Source organism: Taudactylus pleione, unplaced genomic scaffold (assembly GCF_031769625.1).
Source record: "Taudactylus pleione unplaced genomic scaffold, aTauple2 ptg001956l, whole genome shotgun sequence".
NCBI lineage: Eukaryota > Metazoa > Chordata > Amphibia > Anura > Myobatrachidae > Taudactylus > Taudactylus pleione.
In genome coordinates this window covers 2,742,757-2,759,821 of record NW_028286352.1, presented here as the reverse complement: position 1 = coordinate 2,759,821, position 17,065 = coordinate 2,742,757, and the positions used below count along the sequence as shown (strand labels likewise).

The 17,065-nt window shown below is 46.6% G+C and overlaps 1 protein-coding gene across 2 annotated transcripts; it reads left to right on the top strand.

The window, feature by feature from the left end:
- The first annotated feature begins 1,111 nt into the window (after nt 1-1,111).
- LOC148436105 (protein S100-A1-like) lies at nt 1,112-6,509 on the top strand. 2 transcript variants are annotated; one of them, XM_088465292.1, is made up of 3 exons: nt 1,112-1,162; nt 5,423-5,622; nt 6,317-6,509. In XM_088465292.1, the coding sequence occupies exons 2-3, from the start codon at nt 5,482-5,484 to the stop codon at nt 6,443-6,445; spliced, it is 270 nt and encodes an 89-aa protein (XP_088321418.1). In that variant the 5' UTR covers nt 1,112-1,162; nt 5,423-5,481; the 3' UTR covers nt 6,446-6,509. The 2 variants fall into 2 exon arrangements, with proteins under 2 accessions (XP_088321418.1, XP_088321419.1); XM_088465293.1 differs by having other exon boundaries at nt 1,130-1,157.
- Nucleotides 6,510-17,065: the final 10,556 nt, after the last annotated feature.

Sequence of the window (17,065 nt, the reverse complement as noted above, 5' to 3'; positions counted from 1 at the left end):
ACAGAAAATATATTATTTTTTTAGCACTTGGGGGGAGCGCCCCTGATGGACAGAGCACCCCCTGGACAACACTACAGCTCTCCTTTAGGACTGGGACACTGCACAGGACTTTGGAGTGGACACAGCCCCTATGGAGAACTGACTGCACAACACAGTCCAGCCAGCCCCTATGGACTTTGAAGTAGTGGACACAGCCCCTATTAACAACAGCAGCACAGCACAACACAGCCAGCCCCTATGGACTTTGAAGTAGTGGACAACAGCAGCACTACACTACACTACACTACACAGCCCTAACTCCCACCCTCCCTCTTCACTGTCCACAGCCGAGTGAGAAAATGGCGCCGACGCGGGTACCTTATATAGGATCCAAAACCCGCGAGACTCGGAAGGCGGGATGATGACGTTTTGCCTCGATTTCAGATCCGAGTCAGGCGGGAAAAGTCGAGCCTGACTCGGATCGGACTCGGATCGGGGGGGCTCGGGGGGGTTCGGATTTTAGAAATCCGAACCCGCTCACCCCTAGTATAAACACCGTCTTTATTCCTGTTGAGAGGACATTACTATTATTCTTGTACAGGTTGAGTCTCCCATGTCCAAAATACTTGGGACCAGGGGTATTTTGGATAACGGAATATTCTGTACTTTGGAATAATTGCATATCATAATGAAATATCTAGGGAATGGGACCCCAATATACACACAGAATGCTTTTATGTGTTATATACACCTTATACACACAGCCTGCAGGTAATTTCATACAATATTTCTAATAATTTGTGCCTTAGACAAAGTTTGTGTACATTGAACCATCAAAAATCAAAGGTTTAATTATCTAAGTCATGCCAAAATGATTCTGTATTTTTCGAAATATTCCATATTTCAGAATATTTGGATATGGGAGACTCAACCTGTATATATAACTGCTACATGTGTGGCCATAAATAGGATTGTCTCCTTAATACTATTAATATGTATAAACACCATCTTTATTCCTGTTGAGAGGACATTACTATTATTCTTCTATATATAACTGCTACATGTGTGCTAATTACTGCTAATTGCATGTGCATACAATTAGCCAATTAAGGATACTTATATGCCTGGCTCAGTTAATACACCCATATGCCTCTGAGGAAGCTGAGTGTACTATCTGTGTAAGGTAATTTTAGTGTTAGGATGGCTTATATTTGTGGGTCTACTGGTCACGTGTACTGTAGGTTTTTGTATGTACTTAACACACTGGTTCCATGTTTAGATTTATCTCCACTTCCCACTGTCCTCACCAAGATCATATGTGTCTGCTACACTGACCATCAGGTATATACGGTACCTGGGCTACACCTGGTTATCTAGCACAGAGCTGCACTAACACAGGCACTGCACCAGGTATATACTTGGGCTACACCTGGGTCCCTAGCACAGAGCTGCAGTGACACAGGTACTGCACCATCAGGTATATACCTGGGCTATAGCTGGTTACTTAACACAGAGCTGTATTGACGCAGGTACTGCACCATCCGGTATATACCTGGATGCCTAGCACTGAACTACAATGATACAGGCACTCAAACAGGTATAGCAAGCTACTAATCTTTCATTATTATATTGGGTTCTGGATTTCCACATCAGAGACTGTCTATAGTCAGATTTGCTGATGGCCTGATATGGTTATTTATACTTCCATAATAAAGGAGGCTAATGTAAAGATATGGGCCACATGCAGTAACTTCATACCTGCCTACCCTCCCGGTTTTCGCGGGAGGCTCCCGATTTTTCGGGTAACCCCCCGCACACCCGGAAGGGTAGGCACTTCTCCCGCATTCTGCCCACTTCCTAATGAAGTGGGCAGAATGGGGAGAACTTCCGCGGCAATCGTGGGTCCCTGTGTACAGGGCAGGGCTTAAAGACACGATTCTTCATGAATCGCGTAATTTAGCCCTGCCCCTTATTTAAATATGCGGCAATTTGCTGCAGAGGGGGCGGGGCTTAACGCTGTGAATTGTTTGGCCCCGCCCCTGTCGGGACCCAGCTGCTTCTCCTCCCCAGGTTCTCCCGGGGAGGAGATTTAAAAGGTAGGCAAGTATGAGTAACTTACTGCCCTGGGAAAAGGTGGAATCCAGGACAAGTTCCTGGAGCTATGGGCGAACACATTTTGTGGCTCCTGCAATCAGGGCGCTTAATGTGTTTGTTTAAGCCTTCTTAAGCTGGCCATACACGCTACAATTATCGGGGCGATCCGCCTGATATCTGTGGGTGCCCTGATAATTGTAGTGTGTATGCGGGTGACCGAGGGTTAAATATTGCTCGGTCGGGCATGCCGGATTGTCCAGCATGCCCCTTCAGGCATGCTGCAAGCTATAATAGGCCCAGTGGATCAATTAGCCTGTGGTAACTGCGGCTAATTGAATCCAGCCCTATATATCTATATTGGGTTAATTGTCTTTCTACCACTATTTTGTTTTAAGGTTCCTGTTCATATAGCTCACACATTTATACACTAAGATGCCCATTTAGTTGTATATTGAAGATTCTCATTCATATTTTGGGAATGCTCTATTGTGCTGTCCTTACTGCAGGTGACAATACTGTACATGACTGCTGCATGAGTGCTGCCAAGTAAGGTGTTTTTTTATTTTATTATCCTTTCGTACCATAATGTCACAGGAACCAATTGGTTTAGTTTTTCCTCTTTTTGTATATCATACACCTAGGAATTATTCACGGTGACAATAGTATGAGCTACTATTAACTTTTTTTTTTTCTGTTATACCCCTTTTAGACTGGAGCTAAAACCCGGGTTAGTGAAGGGTTAACCCGGGCAGTTCCCTGGTGTAAAAGGGGAGAGGGTTGGATTGCTGGGTTTGAGTGACCCAGCAATCCAACCCAGGCAACTAGCAGGGTTTAACATGGGCGTAGCCCGTGAAACCCTGCTGTGTGTACGGCGCACTCCGGGTCTTGATGACCTGGAGTGTGCTGCAAGCCGGCCGATTGGTCCAGCTTCAGTGGCGCTTGGAGATGACGTCATCTCCAAGCAACCTCTTACATGCCGAAAAAGCCGGATCTATGCAGATCCGACTCCGGTGTGAGCAGCGCCGACTCAGGATAGGAACCCTGCTCCAACTCTGGGTAAGACCCAGAATTTTGGTGGAAAATGGGTATGAGTGGCTTATTGGAGATGTTAGTTAATGGCAATTTAATTACACTTGTGATATTTTTGTGGGGTGTTCTTTCTCCCCTAACCACCTGGGTTCCCTCCCTCACACCTACTCCCACACTGATCACCTAATTAGCCTGCTCCCCTCATGTGGTAGATTCCCCTCATTCTTCAGACATGCCCTGGCGTCTTCCATTGTTAAAAATAAAGGTTACTGGCGGCCGCCTCACTACCAGAACACAGGGTTATTTCTCTATTGGTGGCATATGCTCGCCCCATCCTCAGATCCTTTACTCCAGTGGTTCTCAAACTCTGCCCTCAGGACCCCAGACAGGTCATGTTTTCCAGGTCACCCAGCAGGTGCACAGGTGTATTTGTTAATCACTGATACATTTTGAAAAATCCACAGGTGGAGCTAATTATTTCACTTGTGATTCTGTGAGGAGACCTGGAAAACATGCGTTGTTTGGGGCCCTGAGGACTGACTTTGAGAACCTGTGCTCTACTCCATCAGCCTCCTCTCCCTTTCATCTGTCCCCATGTGTGGGAGATGACATCAGTCATGTGGCTGCAAAGGCTGATGGGAGTGTGGGCATGTAAAGCTGGGTACACACCAGAAAGATAGATAGATAGAGTGTGTGTGTATATCTAATATTCATATTCAGATTGTTCATACACACTGAAAAACCATCTCTGCCATCTGGCCGGGGGTCACATTGTGCCCCCTCCCTGGCAGCCTGTGTATGGGTGGTAGCATATCTGCAGATCATACTTGCCTACATCCTGGCTGCTTCCTCCGGGAGGAAGCAGCCAGGTCGGTGTAGCAGGGGGGGTGGGGCCTGTATAGAGGGGCGTGGCCGGACAGTTTACCAGCGTTTAGGGGTGGACTGGGGGCGGAGCCATGCGATAGCGTCATTTAGGCTCTGCCCCCACAACAAGATGCCAATATTTCCAGCATTGCTATGTGGGGAGTGGGGTTATGATCACGTGTTTCAGCGCAACTCGCGTCATCAGCCCCTCCGCAGCGGGGGTTTAGCACTACATTGCGGGGGGGACTGAAAATGTCGGGAGGCCTGCCTACTTTTCCGGGGGGCCGGGAGCGGCACCCGATTTTCGGGAGGCTCCCGGCCAAATCGGGAGAGTAGGCATGTATGCTGCAGATAGATTGGGCATCAGCTGTGCAGCACAGCCAACGCAATAAGTCTGAATGGCATTGTGACCTCTGACATGTCATAGCACATGCGCAACCTTACGTGCCCCACTGCGGACTCTCAGTGCTAGGCTCCTCCAGGTGACTCCCTATACTGCTGTGATAGCTACATTCTTGTGTATTTCCTTAAGTTAAATCTCAGTCTCACCACTGCTGTTTGTTTTTGTTTTTTTTATACTTCGCTATCTCCCTGTAACCTTTTACTCTCTATAACATGTCATATTTTCTTAGAATACGATTGCTGCAACGGTTTCCTGCATTCTATAATGTACACAAGCCAGCAATGCTCTGTATGCTGCTGTTATGTTGGTGCACACATGAGACTCCTGTACACAAAGAAGTAACAGGAGTGTGATGTCAGTGTGTCCTGTCTCACGTGTACTATACATTCTTGTATACATGAAACCCTGAAGTCACGCCACAAAGGATTCATTAGTCATATTACTTGGTGATGGAATGGGGTAACATTACTGGATATTACCTGGATTCTCTTTAGAGTGGTATTGTATAATATTTGAGCTATACTGGATTACAGGTGCTGTATGTGATTTATATGAACCTAAGAACTTTGTACTATGTATTTCAACATGTTCATAGTAACTTGTATCACACCCAGTAATAGAGATTACTTGTAATTTTAAAACAAACTCTCTACATCAGTGGTTCTCAAACTCTGTCCTCAAGACCCCTACACAGTTCACGATTTCCAGGTCACCCAGCAGGGGCACAGGTGTATTCATTTACTCACTGACAGATTTTAAAAGCCACGGGTGGAACTAATTATTTAAATTGTGATTCTGGGAGGAGACCTGGAAAACATGCGCTATTTGGGGTCCTGAGGACCGAGTTTGAGAACCTGTGCTCTACATCATTGGTTTCAACTTCACTAAGACTGTCCTATCCAATTATGATGAGACGTTCCCATCTGTCCAGTTTCTAACCTTCATATCTGTCATTATACAGCTTGTGTTATGTTCCACCTGTTCACTGGGGGGAGGGGGTTGTGTTCTATTGCCCCCTCAAGAACTGATGTCCTCTTACATATTCACTTCCAGACTTTTCACCACAACATAAGCTCCTGCCCTTCATTGTCTGACAACCTAACTGCCCCGAGATGCCTTCAGAGTTGGAAACAGCCATAGAAGAAATGATCTCTGTGTTCTACAAATACTCCACCCAGGAGGGTAACAAGAATCATCTGAGCAGGGGAGAGCTGCAGGAGCTGCTGCAGAAAGAGCTGATGCTGCCTGAATGGGTGAGACCACCTGTAGAACCATGGGGACATGTGTGCCAGTAGGGTCATGCAGGTGGACAGTTATATCTAAAGCCATGGTGCCGAATTTGTGGGTCAGGACACAGTTAAAGTCTGGGGAATTGTTTTTGGGTTCCCATAGTGTCTGATCTAAGAACGCTTATCTGATCCCCTGTTTTTTTGGGCCCTAGAACATGGCCCACTAGAACTTGGGGCCCCAAGAGATTAAGCAGCAAAGTGCTAAAGTTATGTTCAGCATTGGATAACTGTGTAAATGATCTTGGATTCCTTTGTGGGAATTACACTGTGTATACTTGAGGACTAAAGCGCCTTATACTGTGTATGGTGCAGGAAAAGGGCTCTTAGTTTTATTTTTAACCTGTTCTGTGATTACATGGGATTGCCTCATGGTAAAATGTGACATGTGCAATAACATTGATAAATACCTTATTATATAAAAGGTCTACTCAGACTACATACAAACATGTGTAATATAACTGTCATAACAAGTTCAGTCTCTCATCCCAGAGTACAGTACATGGCTCATCCCTGTGACTGTTCTGCATCTGTTTACACAATGCAGAAAGCATATTACCTGTGATTTACTAGTGTAAATTAGGCAGCTTAGTCTGTAACCAGAGCTTTATGGCGTTACCCACTGACACTTCTCCAATAACCATCTCCCTTCCTCTGACAGGCCCGGAAAGATCCGTCTTATGTGGATAAGATCCTGAAGTCTCTGGATGAGGATAAAGATGGAAAGATGTCCTTTCAGGAGTATGTAAATCTGGTGACCAACTTGATTCTGTCTTACACCAACTTCTAAACTCTGACCACTTGTTGTATCCTCTGGGGCTACAATTTAATCTGAATAAACAGATTTAATGAAACTGACTAGAGGTGGTTTTGTGTGGGGGGGGCTTTTTTTTTTTTTTTGGCAAACCCGTTCCTGGTGAGAGAAATGAGAACCAGATACTAATTTTAAAGTGTAATGAATATATTGTGTTCCAGGATTTTTATTTTTTTATTTAAAACCAATACTCAAAACTGTATTGAGCAGATGGGCTGTGAAAGGGTGACATTACTGGTCTCTTGTCGGAGAAGTGATCCTGACTAATTCCAATGGCTTTATCTACCCCCCCCCACCCTAACATACTGGTGCCCAGATAGTGGCTGTAGTATAGACACCTGGGGAAGTCATGTACCAATCCTCAAGTACAGTCATTATATATAGTCACCTTAAACCCACTATAGCAGTCATCTTATGGAACAGAAGGGTTTCCAATGCACCCTAATGGCCCTGGTTTTAAGGATAGCTATGCTTGAGAGTTCATGGCTAAATTAAAATGACTGAGGTACTAATATATCACATGGGTAAAAGTGAGTTTATTTTCTGATCTATCAAAGTTGCTTAGGTGCAGAGTAGAGACCCAGTTGGCCGGAATTACACCTATGTATGGATAAAAATGTGGGTATTTGATAGTGGGCTGAGCTGTATGTGTATCTATGGTGCCACAGTGCAGCAATCCATGGGCTTGGTTTCCTAATCGGTGTGCACTGGAATCCTCCTTCACTGGTGCAAGAGCTCTAAGATAATACATTGGTTTATTGCTTCAAACCTTTTAACAACCTTGTATAGCTTACTTGATTAAACTGATAAATAACGACAGACAACAAGAGCTTGGCTAAAAGGTCACAGCTTTTATTTATTAATTCACTTAACTGGGGTGGTAGGAGATGCTGCAGACTCCGGGCCTGATTCAGAGCCAGACGCTCTGACCAGAGCGCTCGCTCTGAATCAGGGCCCTCCTACCTTAAAATGGAGCGGCCTCCTGGTCACTCGTATAGCTGTGGGTGACCACCCACAGCTATAGTGAGCGGCCATGATGATGGTCGCGATGGCCAAGACAATCGCGACCATCAGGCTTGCGACGAGACCCTGCAGTAGGGTCACGCTGCCGCAAGCACAGGAGTGCTTTTGGCTCTATCAGAGCCAAAATCACTCCCACTGACATCACTACTGATGTCAGTGGGGCCGGACTCATACGGTAGGCGTTCCCATGGGAACGCCTGTCTGGCAGCCACGCCCCCGGCACGCCCACCAAAGGGGGCGTGCTGTCACTCACCATCGACAGCATTCCCCCTTTGGTGCGAGACCCATAACGACAGCTTGGCTGTCGCTATGCAGGTCTCGCGCATGACTGAGCTCCCTCCGTTGTGCGCATTAGGGCACAATCGACCCGCTTGCAAGCGTCCTGCGCTCGTGAGCGGGTCTGAATTAGGCCCTCAGTTCCAGCTTTCTTTCACTCAAATACTTGGAACGACTGACACATTCCTTCCCCCAGCCCCCCCCCCCCCCCCCTCGGGATGCACTAACTATGTGAGAGTTCCACTCTGGGCCATCCGGGGCGCTTGCGCACACCTTTCTATCTGTCACCCATAAAACAAACGCTGTGTAACCAAACCATGTTGCTAAAGTCCAAATTAAAGAGGTCCCACAAGCCAAGCATACTGTCAACTGCAGCAATCCTGTGAAAATCAAAATTCTGTACCATGAGCACTTTACCAAACCCAACCATCCCGACACAACTTTAAGAACACATAGCAACTACCTAGCAGGGATGCATAAGAGGGGAAACAAGTAACCCGAGTGAAGAGGAAAAAAACTAAAAAACCTACCCGTGAACCAAATTGGGTCAGATCAAGGCTCCTGGGAGTAAAAATGTAAAAAAAAAAATTATGTCCGTGCAATCTGCACTACATCGGCCGTACGATACATCCACTAAAACAACACTTTTTGGAACACAGACGCAATATTGTGAATAAATCCAATAAACCTAGTGTCTCTAGACACTTTGTGGAATATCACAATAGCGGTTTAAGTGGTCGGTGTAGAGCAGATTGCACATATGATCAGAGGAGGTAATAGATTTAGGCTGCTGTCTAAACAAGAAGCAGCCTGGATCTTGAAAATGCAGACCTTAAGTCCTCAGGGTCTTTATGAAAATATTGACCTTGATTTTATTTAGTAGTCTCTGAATGACGAAATATGAATAGGATTGAGGAGTGTTAAGATTATTAGTTTTTACTGACAGTGTGTTTTGAATGACAGCCTTGTTGCTGGGTAAATTGAGTATTAGTTTGGGTGTGATCAGCTGCTTCCAAGGGCCAGTCATATAGTTTGGGGGAGTGGTTATAGGGGACTATATAGGAGCCTGTGGTCCTTGGGATCAGCCTCTTTGAAAGAAATTTTGAAAGCTAAGTACCAGTGCCCCTGTGCCATAGCCCAAGCAGCTTAGTTTGATCATGCCTCGCCCACGTCGCTCTGCTCCCCCACCCCGTCAGCTAGCTGATTATGCTAGCCCCCTCAGCTTGCCCCCTGCGCGTCCGCGCCCCCCCCTTTCCCCACCTGTGCTGTCCCCACGTCCTCCTTCCCCCCCACCTCACCTCTGATACTGCCGTCCTTCCCATCGGCTCCCCCTCCTCCCGTGCACGCTGGTGCGGCTGCACCAGCGCATCATGCGGGTCCTGCTACCCCGGCGGAGGTTGTGCACTCTGCAACCTCCCCGGGCCGACTCACTCCCCACGCGGCTCCGGCGGGAGCGTCCGATGGACGCTCCTCGCCGTCCCACAGCAGTCGCGCAGCGGCTGGCACTTCCGCTGCACCAGCGGGGGCGCGAGTGCTCGCGCCTCCCGCTGGTTACTCTGTTTCGGGTCCGCCGACGGGAGCGTCCGATGGACGCTCCTTGCCGGCGCCCATCAGCCACACGTCGGCTGCCGCTTACGCTGCACCGGCGGGGGCGCAAGTGCTCGCGCCTCCCGCTGGTTACTCTGCATTGGGCCCGCCGGCGGTTAGCGTCGCGGGTCACGTGGGGTCATTAGGTTTTGGTCCCCGGGGAGCGGGGGGTCCCGCAGGCCTGGTCTGCACGTCGGGCCCGGCGGCCATCTTAACCCCGGTGGCCATTTTGAGTAGCACCCCTGGGTCTATCAGCCCCATGCTTAGTCAACCTGCCCAATTTTGGCCTAGGCAAGCTGTCCCTTCCACCTATCAGAATCCATGGTTCCCCGCCAACAGTGCCCCACCTCCCATTTATAATGCGCCCCCCTTGTCAGTCGGCTCATCCTGGGGTCAGGCTTCATGGAGCTCCGGGGCGGCCCCCCCCATTTATCCCTCCACCTCAGTTGTGTCCTCTCCGCCTTTTTATCCCAACTACTCTGGGGCCACTTTTGGACCTTACCCTTTCTCAGGTTTTCATCCGCAGCTTTATTTCCCTTATTTGCCAATTTCGCAGCAAAGCGCATCATCGGCTCCCATGCCGATGCTACCTTCCGCATCTCCTGTCATGTACAGTCAAACCTCCACCAGTTTGTCCGCGACGCCCGACTTCACGCTGGTGCCTCCGGCTCGTCTGTTAGCCGCGCCTGCACCCCTTCCGCCTACGCCCGGCATTCCCACCCCCCCCGCGCAGATGGTAGTGACTTCCAGTCCTGTTGTTCACCAGTCTACCCCGGTTGCAGATAATCGGAGGGCGATCGAGGCTCCGTCAAGCGAACCAATCACTGTTGCAGCAGCTGATCCGGTGTGCGCGGAGAAAGGGACGACAGGCGAGTCTTCGACCACGACGAATGAGCAAGTCGAGGGAGCTGTTCCAGGTCCATCTGGTGCTGGTGAGCATGAGTCTTCTTGTTCGTCTATGTCTGACTCCTCCTCTTCTTCTCATTCTTCTGGTTCCCCTGCGCGCCCGCGTAAAATAGCCAAAATGGTTGCCAGGTGTTTAGCCAAGAAGTCAGTGAGTACAGCTGCACAGGGCGTTAGTGTGGAGCTAGCTACAGTGGCGGCAGGGGCTGATTCAGTGCATTGTGCGAACACCGCCGTTCTTTGCGGCCTGCGAAAGAGTGTGAGGGGGAGAATTCGTAAAGGTAAATTTGTCGACTTCTTTACGCTTACCGAAGATATGAAAAAGGCTTTTGGTCAGGCTAAGAAGGCGGGGGGTATGGGCGAGGAGGCTTTCTGTAGTTTCACCAGTTGGTTGAAGGGCATGCTGGTATTTGCGGCGTGCTATTTGGAGACGCGAGCGGATGAACATGTAAACATAGTGAGATATATTTTTTTAGTGCTAGACATGTTTGTCCGTTCGCGGGCCTTGGCATGGCGGGAATACGACGTGCAATTTAGAAGAAAGCATGATGGCAGCAAGATTATTCCGTTCGGAGCAAAAGACGTAGAGGTGTGGTTAGAGGTGTCGCAGCAGCGTAGGCCCCCTTTGGACGGGATGCATCCTCGCAAGGGTTATGCTAGTGGCAGGACGGGGGCGACGGGAGTTATGAAGGGCAAGTGTTTTGCTTTCAACGACTCCCGGTGTACACGGGGGTCGTCCTGTCGTTTTCGTCACTCCTGTCGTCTCTGCGGGGGGGAACATCCAGCCAAGGATTGCCGTAGAGGGTCTGCTAGTGCCACCCAGGATCGTGAAGGGTCAAAAGGAGCTGGTTAAGGCTCATTCGCCTATTTGTTTAGCTGCACTAGCTCGCTGGTTGGGTCTATATCCTCATAAGGAGGACGCTTCTTTTTTGTTAGAAGGTTTTTCGTTCGGTTTTTCTCTGCCAATAGTGGGTCCTTTATGGGTCCGGTCTCCCCGTAACTTGCGCTCGGCCAGGGACTACCCAGAAGTTGTGCAAGCGAAAGTTAGGGCTGAGGTGCTGCTGGGGAGGATGGAGGGTCCTTTCCCTGTTCCTCCGTTGCAGGATCTTTGTATCTCTCCGGTAGGTGTGGTACCCAAGAAGGCCCCTGGGAAGTTTCGTTTGATCCAACACCTATCATATCCTGATGGGCGTTCGGTGAATGACGCCATTCCTGATAGTTTTTGTAGAGTGAAATATCAAAGTTTTGATGAAGTCTTAGGTTTAGTGCGCAGTTTTGGGCAGGGCGCGCTGCTGGCTAAGTTAGACATTGAGTCAGCCTTCCGTTTATTGCCGTTGCACCCAGACGCTATGCAGTTTATGGGATTCAAACTAGAGTCAGGTTACTTTGTTGACAAATGTTTGCCTATGGGTTGTGCGGTTTCCTGTGCCTATTTTTAGAAATTCAGCTCTTTTCTACACTGGTGTGTTCATGCCGGCACAGGACAAGCGGGCGTGGCACACTATTTAGATGACTTTCTCTTCATAGGTCCAGGGGAGAGCGACGTCTGTGCAGACCTCCTGTTTTCCGCTCAAGCTCTGTTTCGCAGTTTAGGAGTTCCCATTGCGCAAGATAAGACGGAGGGTCCCATTTCCTGTCTGTCGTACTTGGGAATTGAGATAGACACGGTTGCGGGTTGTTGTAGGTTACCAAGCGACAAAGTGGCTAGATTGTTAGAACAGATTGCGGGTTGTTTAGCAGTGGACACGGTAAGATTACGTGGAGTTCAGTCACTGCTGGGTTCCTTTCATTTTGCTTGTCGCATAATTCCCATGGGCAGGGTTTTCTGTAGGAAATTGGAGAGGGCCACTGCTGGGTCGAGACAGCCGCATCATCATATTCGTTTGTCGTCAGAGATTAAGCAAGATCTTCGGGTTTGGGCCAAGTTTCTGGTTCAGTTCAATGGCGAACGTATTTGGCCAGCGCCTCCAGTGGCAAATGGGTCATTGCAACTGTATACTGATGCGGCTGGATCATCTGGTTTTGGGGCTTTTTTCAATGGGGAATGGTGCGCTACTGCTTGGCCTTTAGTTTGGCGCGACGAGGCTTAACTAGTAATTTGTTGCTCTTGGAACTGTTCCCAATTGTCGTTGCTGTGGAACTCTGGTCAGCGCGTCTGAGTAACCGGCATGTAATTTTTTGGTGCGACAATTTGGGGGTGGTGCATGCTATTAACAATCAGCGATCATCCTCTCCGTTAGTTTTGCGTTTGCTTCGTCATTTAATTTTGCGCTGTTTAGAGGCCAACATACGTTTTAGAGCTCGTCATGTACCGGGTGTTGTTAACGAGATTGCAGACGCATTGTCTCGTTTTCAATTTGAACGTTTTCGGGCGCTTGCACCGTCTGCTTCTGCTGTTGGTTTGACATGCCCCCCGTTTGTGTGGCAGATAATCAGGCCGGCTTAGAGGCTTTGGCGATGCAATCGCTCGCTCCATCAACTCTCCGCAAATACTCGGCCACATGGCGGGATTGGAGCAGTCACTGCGCGCGCCAAGATTCGGAGGGTAAGTCTCCGAAGGAGTTGCTGTCATCCTTTGTGTGGGAGAGATATCAGCAGGGGAGGTCCAGGGCCTACGTGGCGTCGGCGCTTGCGGGAGTCTCTTTTTTTTGCAAACTAAAAGGTTTGATTGACCCAACCAGGTCTTTTCTTCTTGCTAAGGCTCTAAAAGGTTGGGCTAGGCAAGCTCCTGTTCACGCCGATTCCCGTCGGCCGGTGGACACCCAGCTTTTGGCAGCATTGCTTAAGGTTATGGAGAAGGTAGCTTCTGATTCGTTTGAGGCTGCTCTTTTTCGTTTAGCTTTTTCTGCTGCGTTTTTTGGAGCTTTCAGGGTTAGCGAATTAGTGGCAGTTAATAGTTTATCTGAGTCCTCCGGGTTGTTGTATAAGGACATTGTTTTTAGAGATGCGCCGGTGCTTTGTAAGCTCCGTCTCTCTAAAACGGATCAGTCAGGTAGGAGTAAATGGGTCACGCTTGCGCAGCAGCAGGATTGTAATATTTGCCCGGTTCATTTAGCATCGCAATACATGTTAGTGCGCCCAGTTGGGGGGATTCAGTGGTTGGTTCATGCGGATGCTAAGCCTCTCACAAAGTTTCAGTTCACTGCGTTATTTAAGCGAAGTTTAATAGAATTGGGTTTAGATCATACAGATTATGGCACCCATTCCTTTCGAATAGGGGCAGCCACTTGTGCAGCGCTTGCAGGGGCATCTCCTTCGGATATTCAAAAGGTGGGGCGTTGGAAGTCAGGGTGTTATAAGAAGTATGTTCGCTGCGACAAGTTGTAGGTGCGCACCCTGCGATAACCCGAAAACGTTGTTTACCTGCCAATCGTTGAACGGTTAGCGTTCAACAATTGGGGGTGTGAGGGGATTTTTTAATTTTCCTCCCGTTAGCCATGATCTGGCCCAATTTGGTTCACGGGTAGGTTTTTGGTTTTTTCTTCTTCACTCGGGTTCCTGTTTCCCCCTTTTTTGGCATCCCTGCTAGTTAGTTGCTCTGTTTTGTTCTAAGTTGTGTCGTTTTGATCCAGGTTGGGTGTGGTTTCTCATGTTAGGGTTTCTTCTTTTGCAGTGTTGACAAAAGAAGACGGGCAGGTGTGGTTGGTTGGCCACTCCTACATTTTTTGGGCGGAAAAACATGTCTCGGGTCGGACTAGTGGCTTGCCAATTGGTAGTCGGAAAGTGCGTTGGATTGGAGTGAGAGGTTTGCGAGTGGACGGTGTTTTGGCACTGATTGTTTCTGCGGTAGCAAAATGGGGAATGCCCGAATGGCTGGTGCTTCACGTTGGTGGCAATGATGTTGGTCAGCTGACAGGCGTGGGTTTAATCGTGAGTCTGCGTGAGATTGTGGATTCGATTCGTACAAAATGGCCATCCATTCAGATGGTGTGGTCAGAGATGACACCCCGCTTGACGTGGAGAGGAGTGCGAAAGTTTGGGGCATTGGAAAGAACACGGAGGAAGGTGAACGTGGCAGTGTCTAAGCATGTCGTGTCGATAGGTGGCTTGGTGGTGCGTCATGGCTTTTTTGAGGGTGATCTTGTACGTTTCTTCCGTCATGATGGCGTGCATTTGAACGGACTGGGTATGAATCTTTTTGTTCAGGATTTGTTTTCGTTTCTTGGTTAGTTCTTTTGGGTGGCGGGCCAGTCTCTATTAGGGCCTGGCTTTGGCGGGAGTACGCTGCAGCTCAGTGGTTTTATGGGACGCAAGATAACTGTGGGAGCACTTGCTCTCGATGTACAAGGCGGATTTGTCCTGCTCCGCACGGGGGGACCCGGGCGTTTTTGCACGAAACGCCTCGGATTGGCCCAGGAGGGAAGTGAGACCCTCACGGTTTAAGTGCGTCTGAAAGGGGGAACGGTTTAGGCGTTCCCTGAGTATTTTGGAGTAAGTTAAAAAGCTAGAACTGAGTCTGCAGCGTCTCTTTGCCACCCTGGTTAGGTTAATTGATTCAATTATAAATAAAAGCTGTGACCTTTTTTAGCCAAGCTATGGTGTCTGTGTCTTTATTTGTAGTTAAGGTTAAGTAAGCTAATCAAGGTTGTATAAGTTTGGAAGTTAGAAACGTATGTAATTCTTATGAGTTTCTCTTGTATCCCTTTGTACCTATATTAACATCTGGTTGTCCAGACTTATTTGGTATTTAAGAGTCCCCTATCTGCTATACATATAGATGCTTGACACAATATAACATCCCCTTTTCCCTTTTCTGTATGTCCCATTGGTTTATTTATAATTAACCTCTTATTATAAGTGTTTAATGCATTTGTTATTGTTGTACATGATCTTTGCTTTTCTGTTTGTTTATGTATATGTGTATTAATATTAATATTAGTTGTGACCATGCCACTGGCTCATGACTAATCAGCCTCATGATGCTTTGACAAAAAATTTTTTATTATGTCTTATGTTCAATATTGTGTATATGGCCGTTTATATCCTTGTATTATAGAACACTTAGAAATAATTATGTATTTATATGGGAACCTGTGTACTTACAATATATATATATATATATATATATATATATGTGTATATATTTATTTTATAATTAATAGTATCAGTAACACGCCAAATAAGAAGTACTGTTGTAGTATTAGTATTTTTATTTTTATATTTTTTTTACATGGATTGTATGCACCAGATTCTCTGTATTTAGCTGGATATTTTTTATATATATATATATAATTTATTCAATATCAATCAGGAAAATAGATTTTCTTCTTTAGTTATATCATTTAGGATTTGGATTTAGACCAGTTAAACAACAAAATCTCAACATGCATCCACTAGTTTTTTTTTTTTCAAAATATTTTATTGGTAAACTGTATACATTAATAAAACATACATAATAGACAATGTATCACAGTCAAATGTATATACAATTACATTTTATATTTACCATGAAACATATGCAAGCTGTCAGAAACAAACGGATTGAGAGAACTGCACGTATCTCCAATAAACACCATAGGTCAGCCAAATTACCACTTTAGAAGTGTGAGCATCCTGTTGAAATAACTTCTAGGTTGTACCAAGCAGTTAACTTCACTGCTTGGCGTAAGTTATCTTTTGTCACAGAAGGTAACGCACAAACATATGGTAACCATATCTCGAAAAACTTTTTGACCTGTTTTTCCTTGTTAATTGACATTTCAAGCCAGTCCATATGGAACAAATAGGAAATACGGGGTATTAACAAAGGTATTGTCAAGGTATCTGTGGATATCCACTGAGATAAGATTGTCTTCTTTCCTGCTGCAATTTTAGCTAACAAAATTCGATGACCCAGTGGTGGTTTAGGTAAATTTTGGTCAAGGTATATGTCCCATAGGGCCCATTCGGGAGAGATATTGATAGTTATACCCAAAACAGCTTTAATGTAAGTTTGAATTATAAGCCAAATTTTTTTTACTTCAGGACAAATCCACATACAGTGATGAAGATCTGCTTCTAAAGCCTGACATTTGAAACATTTAGAATCATTGGAGGCCCCCATCAAAAAACACAACTTGGGTGTGTAGTAAGCACGATGTAGCAGTTTATAATGCATTTCTGTGTAAGAAGCAGAAATAAGTATTTTATTTAGACAAATAAAAGCCTGAAGAACATCATTAAGTGGAATGTCGGGAAAATCAATCTTCCATTAACAATACCAGACTGTAATTTTTCCAAATCTATAGATCGTTTAATTTGAGAATACAAATATGAGGTAGAGCAACTTCTTCCTGAGAAACTACTCAACACTCTCTCTAATGTATGTCTTGTCAGAATCTGTTAGTTTGGAGAGAGTGTTAGTCACATAACTTCTAAGTTGGTAATATGTAAATAAAGTAGGGGTGTGCACCGGCCACTTTTCGTGTTTTGTGTTTTGGATCTGGATCTTTCTTCGTGTTTTGGATCTGGATTGGTTTTGCCAAAACCACCCTTCCGTGTTTTGGGTTCTGGGTTTTGTGTTTTGGATCTGTATTTTTTTTTTAAAAAGCATAAAAACAGCTAAAATCACAGAATTTGTTGGTTTCTCTGCTCCTATGCTATTATTAACCTCAATAACCTTAATTTCCACTCATTTCCAGTCTATTCTGAACACCTCACACCTCACAATAGTGTTTTCATGTCCAAAAGGTTGCACCGAGGTAGCTGGATGACTATGCTAAGCGACACGAGTGGGCGGCACAAACACGTGACCCATCTAGGAGTGACACTGCAGTGGCAGACAGGATGGCAGTTAGAAAAACTAGGCCCCAAACTGTACATAATGCA

What these genes read in the sequence shown, in the direction of transcription:
- LOC148436105 (XM_088465292.1), top strand. Translation starts at nt 5,482, where the DNA reads ATGCCTTCAGAGTTGGAAACAGCCATAGAAGAAATGATCTCTGTGTTC. An exon ending in AGCTGATGCTGCCTGAATGG is followed by an intron (nt 5,623 to 6,316) that starts GTGAGACCACCT and finishes TTCCTCTGACAG; the next exon opens with GCCCGGAAAGATCCGTCTTA.